General features: G+C 53.1%; 2 protein-coding genes across 10 annotated transcripts in view; one reads left to right on the top strand and one right to left on the bottom strand.

The window, feature by feature from the left end:
• Positions 1-4,954, bottom strand: part of LOC109296598 (alpha-2-macroglobulin-like) — a 13,318-nt gene extending 8,364 nt beyond the window's left edge. Inside the window, exons 1-2 of one of the 5 annotated variants that reach the window (XR_002096996.1) lie at positions 4,868-4,954; positions 2,359-2,542 (exon numbers count right to left, since the gene is read on the bottom strand). Coding sequence is in view for 1 of the 5 variants with exons in the window: in XM_019516067.1 (XP_019371612.1) it covers positions 2,359-2,542; positions 3,135-3,202 (252 nt within the window). In the remaining 4 variants the exon portion in view is untranslated. Of the gene's footprint in view, positions 1-2,079; positions 2,543-3,134; positions 3,323-4,867 lie in introns of those variants that run through there. The other 4 variants (XR_002096994.1, XR_002096995.1, XR_002096993.1 and 1 more) reach the window with 4 other exon arrangements.
• Positions 4,955-4,976: 22 nt separating this feature from the next.
• LOC109296595 (alpha-2-macroglobulin-like protein 1) overlaps positions 4,977-11,954 on the top strand; it is a 66,945-nt gene continuing 59,967 nt past the window's right edge. For 4 of the 5 annotated variants that reach the window (XM_019516060.1, XM_019516062.1, XM_019516061.1 and 1 more), the window contains exons 1-5: positions 4,977-5,071; positions 5,840-6,026; positions 6,776-6,938; positions 9,141-9,193; positions 9,498-9,518. In XM_019516060.1, coding sequence (XP_019371605.1) covers positions 4,998-5,071; positions 5,840-6,026; positions 6,776-6,938; positions 9,141-9,193; positions 9,498-9,518 — 498 coding nt within the window. In that variant the 5' untranslated portion in view covers positions 4,977-4,997. The remainder of the gene's footprint in view (positions 5,072-5,839; positions 6,027-6,775; positions 6,939-9,140; positions 9,194-9,497; positions 9,519-11,954) is intronic. The other variant, XM_019516063.1, reaches the window with a different exon arrangement.

Genomic DNA, 11,954 nt, shown 5'->3' with positions numbered 1-11,954 from the left:
ACAGGTGTGTACCCAGACACCAGGTGTGTGTGTGCATGTGTGTACTTGGGTGGGGGTGGGGAGTTGGAGGCCCCTCTTTCTTCATTCCAAGGGCTGATTGCTTTGGGACGTCCCATGGTCTCTGACTCAGAAAGGCACCAGCAGCTGCATATAGAGATGTGTACAGGGTGGAACCATCAGGGCAGGGCTGGCTGCAAGAGTGCAGCACAGAGGGCAGGGAACAATTAACAGACTAATTCACTTCACATTGAGCATGGAATTGATAGCCATTCCCTTCTAGTTAGTGCCCCTTGTGCAATAGTCCTGTTCTCTGCCTCTCCCACCCAGGAATAGACAGGTGCTTACTGTTACAGGCACAACCGCCCACTAGAAGCATGGAGCCCCAAAGCCTCCCTCCCCACTGCAAGTAACTGGCTACCCCTCCCCCACCCCAAATGAGCCAGACACCCCCACTGAGGGTCCCCTAGCAGGAAAGACAAACTGACAGGGAGGCTTTCTGTTTCCCCACCCCTGCAGAGTATACTCTAGGTAAGCAATACCTCTTTAAGAAGCAGACTTCTGGTTGTATCCCAGAGCAACACCATTGCCCTGCATGGGTTGGTGGGGGACGAGGAGTGGCATAGTTTGGGACACCTGGAGGACTGACAAGACACTAAGCAGGGACTGCACTGTGTCTGCACGTAACATTGAACTGGTTCATGAAGGACCAACTCAAAACAGTACTTGATTTTCCTGGTGTGCTTTTGAAGTGTTCCAGGAAGTTTAAAATGGTCTAAAGGGGTGTGTACATCTAGGCTCTTGGGGTGCCTATACACATGATGATTTTCACCATTTAAAGTATTTTAAAGCCATCACGTAATACACATGGGTGATTAGAACATTTAAAAAAATGGTGGAAGCCACCTTAATTAAACCCCATTGTATATGTTTTAAATGTAAGATGAAGTGTAGTAGCACATCTCAGCCTACCTAGTTCACCTCTATTACACATGTATTGAACTGGGGCTTCCCGGTGGCCTCAGGCTGCATTGTGCAGCATCTGGCACCCCGTGCCTCCTACTCTACAGAAATACTGTAAGACACAAAACTATTACATTTTAAGGTGCTGTACCTAAAGCATGTTAAGCAAAGCACAAATGTTACAGCACCTTTGGAAATGCCTGCCTTGCACGTGTATAGGCACCCTTGAAGTTTAAAGTGTGTTTAGGCTGTTATAAGCATCACTTCTCTCCATGCCCTGAGAACAGTGCATTAAAACAACCTTTTACCAACTGCAGGCCACTGCTTGCCACCCAGCTACCATCATAGACAGCTGATCACCACCCCCACCCCCCAACTGGCATGCTTCCAACAGAGGCATAACATGACCATCAGCTAGGGGACTAGCAGAGCAGCCACTGGACGTAAACACCCTCTAATGTCCCTTCCTACTAGGGCTGCCAACTCTGTTTAATCTATTATGGGAGGTTTCATTACATGACATAATTAGATTAGTGAATCATTACATCAGGAAGGCAAATGCACTTTACTATTACATTTTTAAAACCCACTGGACTACTGTATAAATCAGATTCAACATTTTAATATTTATTTTCATGAATGTCCTATCATTTATCTCCCAGGTGACTCTCAGCAGTCTCCTGGAGATTTATATCTAATTCCTGGAGACTCCAGGGCAATCCTGCAGGGTTGGCAACCCTACCTCCTACTGCTGTTACTGCTTATCACTATTGCTGAGTTTTGCTAATTGCTCTAAGTTCAGCAGAAAGTCAGGAGCTGTAGTAGGAGGGGCTCCTGGTCATATTGACATGTCCCCCAGAGAAGCAGCACCTCTGTACATGGAGGTGAGAGAGGGGGGCATAAGGGTGGAGGGGCCTCCAATTCTGGGCGCTATAGGCTGGATCAGACCAGCATAGCCTGGCTCCAATCTCTTCACAGGCTATAGGTTGCTTACCCCTGCTCTAAAACTCATAAGGACAGATTAGCAGGATTTCATTTATATCTATCAGCCAGACACAATGCCCTGCAGTAATCTGAACTCTGTAAATGCCCAGGAAGAAAAGGGCTGGGGTCTTCTACCTGGAATTAAGAATGATTTAAAGTCCTGAAATGCAACCCTGGAGTAAGTCTTGGCTCAGGCAGTGGACATGTTTTCCAACCTGTTTGACTGCAGCAGGTTCTGCCAGGAGATGTTGGGTAGGGATTGCACCTGTGTGGACAGAGCACACTGCAGGGACTGTCACATGCAGTAGCACAGAGTACAACCAATACACCCAGGGCAGGAAGGGTTGCTAGGTTCATATTGGACTTGAAGGTGAGAGTGCTGTCTACTGCAGCAGCCACAGCTCCTGGGTTCACCTGAAAGCTGATGCACTCAAAGATGCCTGGCTTCTCCACGTCTTTCTCCACCAGGGTGTGATTCTGGATTTTCATCTCCAGGGTGATTGCCAGGTGGACTGTCTCAGGGAGACAGCTGAGGTGGATGCAGAACTTCTCTTGGCTGGGATGGTGAATGATGGCTGGAATCACTACCACATACTGCCTAGGAGAAAAGAGAAGATGGGGATGGGGTGTTCAGGGTCTGTGGTGCAGGGGCAGGTCAGGGGGTGTCTCTCTCCACTGCTCTCTTGAAGAAAGAGAGTATGGGCTACCAAAGAGCTCTAGACCATGAGTGGAGGGGCCTGTGATGCAATCTGCATCTCACTGCAGGAGGAGACAACATTCCCTGGGAGGGGTCAGGGCACTGCACACCACCAAGGAGCAGACTTGTCCCATTCCTAGGAGATGGGCAGGGCCAGCCTAGGCCAGCGCTGGAATGAGAACGCTATACCTGGGGGGAAAATCCCTGGGGCTACAGATTGAATTTCACCCCCCTCCACAGGAGATGAACCCAGCCGAAGCCTGTGTATCTCTGCCCTGTCCCTCAGCACTGGAAAATATCAGGGGGTCTTTTCTGCAAGGATACTAGACACCCACAGCCCTAGCTAGAGTCAGTGGGAACTTCAGGTGCTGAGCATCTTGGACAGTGAGGACCCCAGAGCTTAATTGCTGTGATTCTGGGCACTACAGCCCTTTCTCCCCTCAGTGACCCACCCATTCACTTAGTCCCCTCAAAAAGAAGCAAAGAGTCTTACGGGTTGAGAGTCTCTGGAGCTACGATTGGGAGCAGAGCCAGGGCCCAGAGCAGCATCACTATCCCCATTGCTTGAACTGGAAGATACCTAGCTAGATCCAAGCCTGAATCCTGAACATCCAGCTGAGTTCTAAACAGTCCTTCAGAGACTCCAGAGTCCAAAGGGTGTATTCAATATGAGACATCAGGACCTCATCTCCCCTAGGCTAATGACACAGCCAATATTTACCTGTCTCCACCAGTTGCTGGGTAAAGGCCACATGGTTACCCCTGCCTCACCCCTAACCCTGCCCCTGTTACTGGGTAAAGGCAGGTCCCCTGCCCCCACTTGGGATTGGGCCTGTGACCACAGCACCCCAGCATGTGTGAAATGGCTCTATGGCTGAGCTGTGGGGCCCAGGAGCTGTAACACAGATGAAGCAGGAACTGCAAGAGGAATCAGCTTGTAGTGCCTTTGCTAGGGCCCCTTGCTGCACTATCCCAGCTGTGCACCGGCCTGTTGTCAGCCCCATCACAGTGTGTTGGCATCTCATGCAGCCGTTATCCATTCACCTGCCTGACAACCCGCCCCTCGCACAATACAGAAGAGCTGCCTTCAGAAACATCCACTCATGACCTATTCTGCTCGTCACCTGTCATCCTTCTATGCTGCTTTCAGTGGTGCTTCATTTCATGTCCAATGCATGTGTCCAGGACTGCACCAGTACTGCTCCACCCTACCCTTCCCTCTCACCTCCACTGCAGGGCCCTGCCACAGGCCTTGCTCTAAGGACACCAGGGCCAAGAGGAGTGGCTCCATGCCATTTGCTTCTTCCTCATAAAATCAGTTTCCTAGATTCACTCAAATAGCAAACTATGTGTGGTATGTGTATGAGATGGTGTACTGCACCCCTTCTCCCAACCCACAATCTCATATAATAGCTCCCCCCACCCTCCCCACTAACCTTTACACCAGATAAATATGCTGGGGAAATGTGCCACAGGTCAGTGACTGTGCCACTAATGTTTGTCTCCTGGTATTGTTTTATACAAACTCAGGCAATACTGAAGTTCAAACTTGAACTAGTGAGAGAGGCAGCTATCAGCCCTTTGCTCCTATTATAGAAATCTTCCCCTTGGCTTCCTGTCTGTCTCTGGCCACTCTGCTATTCACCCCTGAAACCAAGTGGAAGTAGAAAAGAAAACAGTGACGTGGTAAAATGTCCTCTTTCCTTCCAGTTGGGATGATCGAGCACTAGCAGAGCTGTGTGAGGAGCCCAGGACTGGGATAGCAGGGAGATCTGCTGGGCAGGGCTGTCTCATTAATGCAAGAAGCCTCCCCTTTCATATTTTCAGTTTTCATTTCCTCTCATCTGGCCCTTACATTTTTTTCACTAAGAATGAAAAACTGCATGGAACAAACTGAACCCTGGACTAAATCCATGGAAGGCAGCAAAGTCCTCAGGGACAAATTTTCCTTCCTGCATTTCTAACGAAGTCATGATAAAAGTCCTCTCAGTATGAAGTCCTTTTCCAGACATGAAGCTCTCTCAATAACAACACACGGGCGCTGTTGGTGTTGGCTGCTGCCTTGGAGGGGGATCCAAGGAGGCAATGAGAGAGCAGATACCTTCCCACAGAAGCAGTCACAAGCCCTTTGAAGCAAGTGACTCTGACATTGGGGAGGGGAAATACTGTCCAGCTTCATCCACCCGCCCACATCCCTGTGGCAGCCATACACAGCCAAATTGTTACCTTTTGGCTTAAAGTCAAAGATCCAGACGCAGGCGCCCGACAGACGGAAGAAGAGGAGCAGGGGCAGGAGAGAAGGAGGGGTAACCAGCAGGAACTCCTCCCTGGGGACCAGGTCGGCCTGCACGCAGATATGCTGAGTGTGGCTATCCAGTGGAGCTGTGTCCTCCTCCTCCTGCCTTGCACAGCTGAAGCATCCACGACACTGTAAGAACCCAGGTTGCTCCCTGTCTGCAGGTTGGTCGGTGGGCAGTGTTTCAGGGCTGGAGCAAGGGCGACTGCCTGCTATGAAGCTCCTGGGACTATGGGGGAGGAGGGGGAGAAGACAGGGGAGGTGGGAAAGGGGGCTCCATGGGGAAAGCAACCTCCCCTGATGCTTTTCAGTCCCCATTGCCCTTGCAGCTCTGTCTGCTGCCCCAGTGCTGGGAAGCCTTTGGCCGCCAGCATGGGATCCGAGTCAGAACTCATCCTGCCAAGAATCTGTGTGCATGTGCTTGAGCTGCCAACAACTCACAGGGTCTGGTGCATTCCAGGGCACAATTATTTCTGAGCAGTCCTTCACCCCCTCCACCAGAGGCATAGATGAAAACTATAAATCCTGAGCTTTTGAAACCCACGGAGCCCCTGACAGAGCATGGGGGACAGACACAGACTGTGCTACTCAGCAAGTTACCTGTGGTGTTTGCTGGTCACTCAGAGGTCATGGAGTTTATAAGAGGGACTTTTTATACAAGGCAGCAGGTCACAGGGATGCTGTGGGGTCTGGAAAAGGAGATGACTGATATAACAGTGATGGAAAGGGGAGGCCCAACCCTGATTCAGGTGTGAGGTTTCCGAGATCATCTTGTTTCCAGTAGATCCAGACTTTGCCACAGTCCAGCTGCTGGGTCCCGTGTGGCAGGATGCTGGGCTACCCAGGAATTTAGCCCTGCAGGAAACACATCTCATCACAGCTGGGGCTTGCCTGTCTTGCAGGAACTATGCAGTGGCCATCCCAGCTCAACTCTTCTACCCCTCCTCAGAGACTGTCTGCCTCCAGGTCAAGAGAGCCTCAGGGGTCCCTTTCCAGGTGGTGGTCACCCTGCAAACTGAAGCCAGGAATCAGACGCTCATTGTACGGTCTATTTCCCAGCCCAGCTTCTTCGACTGTGCAAGCTTTCAGGTGAGGAACAGAGACCACATGCTGCTGCTTCGGCAACAGGCTTCTGAGTGGGGCAGACCCCAGCTAGGGTGCCCTGTTGCTGAATGAACATAGGTTGTGCACATGGATAGCTCAGGTTTCCCATGTGCTTGCACTATTCAGGCACTGAACCTCCCCATGCTTCCCCACAGCTCTGCCATACCATCCCAGCTCTGTCCTCCACCCCCTTCGTATCCCAACCCAGGCTCCCTGCACAAACCTGCCAGCCTCCCTTTAGTTCCACCCTACTGCACTTCCGCCCTCTCTTTAGCTTTCCTTAGTAAGGATGCTGTAAAAGCATTCAGCATCCTCCAGAATGAGAGGCCTCAAAGCGTGCATTCTCATGAACAGGAACATGCATTCCCCAGGGACAAATAGCAGCAGCACATACCTGTGTCACTGCTACTTGTCCCCTGCATGTGCACTCTGGTGCATGGCAAGTTGCCCCAGGTGGGGTAGGGGAGGTTGGGGTCAGCACCTGGGCTGGCCCCAGCAGCCTTACCTGGGGTCCTGGGGGGCCTGCCAGGGATCCAGCAGTGGCAATCTGGCAAATGCCTGTATGTGTGGCACATGCAGTTTGTCGTGCCACAGATGGGCTGCAGCACTGCAAACTACACGTGCATGCTCATCTGGATGTGCCCAGAGGGAGCAATGTAAAGCAGTCATCCACCACCACTGAAGCTTCCAGGGCTGTGCCCATCATGATGGTTGGTTTGTGACTCTGTCTACAGGTCCCTGCCCCTGCCAAGGGCTCAGAGGAAGTGGCCACTGTGGAAGTCACAGGTCTGGGGGCTGGCTCAGCATTTCAGGAAAGACAGAAAGTCCTGGTGAAGCTTGTGGCAAAGAGGACCTTCATCCAGACAGACAAACCTATGTACAAACCTGGACAGACAGGTGAGCATGAGGCAGCAGGGAAATATGTGCTGTGTTCATGCATATGTGTCACTTGTGCTAGCACTCTCCACCTGTATTGTGGTTAAATCCAGGGTCTGGCTCACCCATGAATGCCAGTGTATGGTACAGCCTGCCCCTCCCAAAACATGCAACTAAGGTCTGGTTTGCAGGCCAGGAGCACATTTTGAAAACACAAACCTCTCACAAAGATGTCTCCCTTTGTTGCTCCAAGGCTGTGCCTGCTCTAAGGATATCCCAGACAGCTCCCTCCATGGCTCTGACCTTTGTGTAGCTGCACCAGGGCTAGCAATCATGGGAGTGCTAGCACAGATGGGGCTGGAGAGTCTTTACTGATGTGTCAGGGCTGGTCTGGGTGCCCCATAATGATAACATGATGGATGAGCTATCTATGCCAAGCTCTCCATCTTGCAGGGGTGCTTCAGGGCCAGGGCTATACTGTGGAATTTCCCCTCAGACTTCTGTGGAGCTCAGCTCTAAAAGGCTCTTGCTCAGAAAAGCATTGCTGGTCATTCCCCAACGCAGCCCTAGCACATCCCAAATTTCCACATGCAGTTGCTGCTAGGAGGATACAGGCATTCACTGTACATGAGGACTGCACTAGCCTTGAGCAGGACCATAAGTGGCCATGTGTACATGAGATGTTGACTATGCAGTAGCATTGCGTAGCATGAAGAGTGACATAAGCTACTGCGCAGTCAGTGTCACTAAGAAGCCATTTGGAGACGCTACTGCACAGTAACTCCAGTTACTGCACAGTCATTTAGTACTTGTATATGCAAGTATTAAATGAATGCACAGTAACAACTGTGGAGTCAGCATCTCATAAAGACAAAGTCAGTGAGAACTGGCCAATCAGGTGTAGTTAGTCCTCCCACTGCAAACCCTTAAAGCTTCTGTCATCCTTTCAGTAAAACTGGCTCTGACACCTCTCAAGCAAGCTGGAGGCAAATAGCCATGGTTACTCTGGGCTCTGACTTCTTTTCTCTCAGTCAAGCATATCTGCCTTTTGATATAGGGGTACACTGATAGAGATTTTGGGGGCCAATACTGATAGCCAATATTTAAGGAGGCATATTGCCCAATACCGATCTGATTTCTGATACAGCTACATGCAACTGGTAAGTCTGCTGTGGTGGAAGGGGAGGGAGCAGGGAAGAAGTTTGGGGGGAGCAGACCAATGCCCCCTGCAGTGAAGGAGGGAGGGGGCAGGGGCAGGCGTTGCCCAGTCAGGGTGGGGCAGGGCACGGGATGGAGCTCCCTCCACTGCACACACCCCAGGTGGGCATGTTGGGGGGCCATGTGCCCCCCAGATTTGCTGGGCTCAGGACAGGCAGCAGTGGTGGCACTGGGAGGGGGGCTACAGGCTGTAGCCCCCCTGTAGTGCCACTCCTAGCACCGCTGCTGCCCACCCGGCACAGACCCGGCTCTTCCCAGTGCGTGGGTGAAGGTGGGAGGTTGAACAGGGGCTGCACTGGGCGGGCTGCGGCAGTGCTCGGAGTAGTGCTATGGGAGGCCTACAGTGAAATTTGGGGTGGCTGCAGCCCCCTCGGTAGCCCCGCTCCCAGAGCCACCTCTGCCCACCCTGAACACAGCCCCTGCCAAAAAGAGCCTGGCACAGCCCTGACCCCAGACTGCATCTGCAGCTTGCCCTCCCCACCCCGCATAGATCTGGGGGCACCACCCCCCTCCCTGCCCTCCTGGGGTGTGCGCAGTGGCGGGAACTGCCCCCTTCCTCCCCACACAAGCCGCAGCTCTGTTCCGTGCCCCATCCCACACCAGTTGGGTAGTGCCTGCCCCTGCCCCTGTTCCCTCCCTCCGTCACTGCAGGGGAGTTGATCTGCTCCCCCCATGCCTCTTCCCTGCCTCTTCCCCTTCCACCACAACAGACTTATCAGCTTCATACTACTCTCCATGCTGGCAGGTTCTGCTCCTTGCTGCCTGCGTGCTGCACTGCGGCTGCATGCACGCACAGACATTTATCAGCCAAATTATCAGCCACTTCAGTCCAATTCCCGATACAGCCAATTTTCTTTATGTCGGTGCCGATCCAATATCAGACTGATGTATCAGTACACCCCTATTTTGATGTGGAGAACTTTTCTTATTTAGACATTAATAACTTGCTTTTTGTTTCTTTGATTACATTTCACTCAATGCATCCTCTTTCCTTTTGATTTGCAGTCAAGTCACGTATTGTAACCTTGGACCAGAACTTTATTGCCAGCAATGAACCGGTAAGACCAGAAAGGAAGGGGGGAGAACCTCTAGGGGGAGGCAGGTACAGGACCCCAAGTATTAGCACACTGTGCCACTGAGAGACCAGACTGTGAGCCATAGCTCCAGAGCCTTGTTCAGTTCCAGACTCTGTACCTCATCAGACAATGTCCGTGGGTCAGAGCTCAACACTGAAGCTGAACCACTGGGTACCAGGGAGATTTCAAGGAGAGTTCACAAACTGTTCAAGTGATCTGGGAATTTGGGGGTGGGAACTTATTCCAGAAGCATCTGACCAAGGCCTCTACTATTTCCTTTCTGCAGCATGGCCTGGTGGAGCTGAAGGTAAGATGCCTGACTCTAAAAGGATCTGATGCTCCCCTTTCCTTTGGGGTTTCAGTGGGGAGGGAAGGAAGGAAATAGGGAGGGGGGGACCCATAATCCTGATGTGCATCAAGAAAGTTCCTGCTTTCCTGGTGTCCCTCCCCTTGTCACCCACAGCCTACCTGCATGAGTCTGAATCCAGGCATCCATACTTGAACTGTGTTGCTGCCTGGTGTGGACGGCTGAATGACAGCCCCTGGGTGGTCAACCATTCCCCGAGTATCATGTGACCTCTTGTCCTTGATCAAGTTGTATGATTTGGAGAGTCACAATCCCCCACACCGGTTAGCAGCTTCTAGCAACTTTCCTTAAAATCTTGTGAATTGGTTTGCTTTTCATATTATAGATAAAATATGGGCCCTGAGAACTTGAGCTAGAGGGGAACCACAGTTAACTGTTAGCAGTACAAAGCTTAGGACATACCATCAAGAGCAATTCTAATTCCATCTAACAGGAACCAACAAAGTGTGTATATCTGCACACCTGCACCCCCGCCCATCGCCAGAAGCCAGTCCCTAACAATGCAGAAGCCCACAACATCTTCTGAAATCAGTTTGCAAGAGGCAAGGATTTCTCAGGGCAGGGATGGGCAAAATACAGGCCACAGGCTGGATTTGGCCTGACAGACCATTCTATCCAACGCATGGGGCCCTTAAAAAATTTAGAAAATTAATACTTATCTGCCCCTGGCCACCTGTCAAAGATGACAGGAGGACCCAGAGGAAGCCATGGCAGGACCCTGCAACAGCAAGGCCCACCCCTCCCCCTCCCACCCAGCCAGAAGCTCCTGCCTAGCAGAGGCTCCTGGCCTGGGACCATGGGGCTGTTCCTAACTCCCTGCGCTGGAGCAGGAAATTCAGGGAAAAAAATGGGGGCAGGGAGGACGGCAGGTGATCGCCTCAGTCCTCGGGGCAGGGCTGGCTCCTGCTGAGTCCTGCCATCATGGCCGTGCAGCTGGGAGTCACATGGTCTAGGAGCTACCAGTGGGTGGACAGGAAAATGGAGAAAAAGGTGGCAGGAGTATGGGGGGAGAGTGGAAGCAAGCAGGTGTGCGGGACCATGGGGCCAGTGCCAGCAGGGCCCAGAGTGGGCCGGCAGGAGTGTGGGGTGTGAGCTGGCAGGGGTCTATGGAGCTGAACTGGGCTGTGCCAAGAGGGAGAGAGGGGAGCTGGCCCAGCTCCACAGAGCCTCTGACGGCCAGGACCCTGCTCCTGCTGTCCTTCTCTGGGCCCCAGGCCCCACGCTCCTGCATGCCCACTCCCTCCAAGTTCCCTCCACCCCAGCCCCATGGTACAGGCAGGGACCAGCGCACGCTACCCTAACCCGGCACACCCCGCACTCACCTGTCCAGGCTGAGCAGCGGCGGCAAGGGACTAACTCCTGCTCAGGGTGGGGGAAAGCAGCCCTTCCCCTCCTGCTGCTGGTGCTTCCTGGTGCAGCTGCTCAGAGCCCATATGGGACTGTTCTGCATCTCCACCGCATCACTGCCACCCCTGGGCTGCCCCACGGGGCATCAATTGCAGTGCAGAGCAGTCACAGGGCAGTGCAGCACAGGCTCCAAGTGGCTGCACCAGGAAATACCAGCAGCATGAAGGTGAGGGGCTGCTTTTCCCCCCACACTGAGCAGCAGTTTGTCCCATGCTGCCACTGCTGAGCCTGAGCCCTGCACCAGCTCTGGGCATGCCCATCAGGGTTGAGCAGTAGTGGCAGCAGCAGCCACTGGTCAGAAACTGCTGCTCAGCATGGGGGAAAGCAGCCCTTCCCCCTTGCCACCGCCGGGCAGTTTTTGGTACGGCTGCCTGGAGTCCACACCACACTAGGCTGTTGTGTGGCTCCTTCACCGTCGCCTCTAAGCTGCCCAGCGCAGCAGCAGTAACAGTGCGGAGCAGCTGCAGAGCAGCTCACAGGTGGTGGTAAAGGAGCTGCACCGCAACCTAACACAGCGTGGGCTCCAAGGGGCCGCACCAAAAACTGCCCGGCAGCGTCAAGGGAGGGGGGCTGCTTTCCCCCATGCCGAGCAGCAGTTTTTGCCCAGCTGCTGCTGCCACTGCTCAGCCCCGACAAGTGAGCCTGGAGCCGGTGTGGGACATGCAGTGTCACAGCTGCACATGCTGGTTCCCGCCGCTACTGCTGCATGCATCCATGCGGTGCAGGGCGGGCATGGAGCACACTCAGGCTGCATGCTGTTGGTGGTGGCAGAGAAGCGCCACAGAGCACTCAGACTCTGGGCTGTTGTGGGGAGGGTGTTGACAGGCTCAGGGGGCATGTGTGGGGGGCTCTCATGCACACCCCACATACCCTCAAACCCTCCCCCACACAGTCACACATCCCACAAATACCATACCCACACACACACACACACACACACACACACACACACATCCCCACAAAGACCCA

Source organism: Gavialis gangeticus, unplaced genomic scaffold (assembly GCF_001723915.1).
Source record: "Gavialis gangeticus isolate Ggan-Ray unplaced genomic scaffold, GavGan_comp1, whole genome shotgun sequence".
NCBI classification, from domain to species: domain Eukaryota; kingdom Metazoa; phylum Chordata; order Crocodylia; family Gavialidae; genus Gavialis; species Gavialis gangeticus.
Note: the sequence above shows the minus strand (reverse complement) of the source record. Positions and strands in the feature narration are given on the sequence as shown.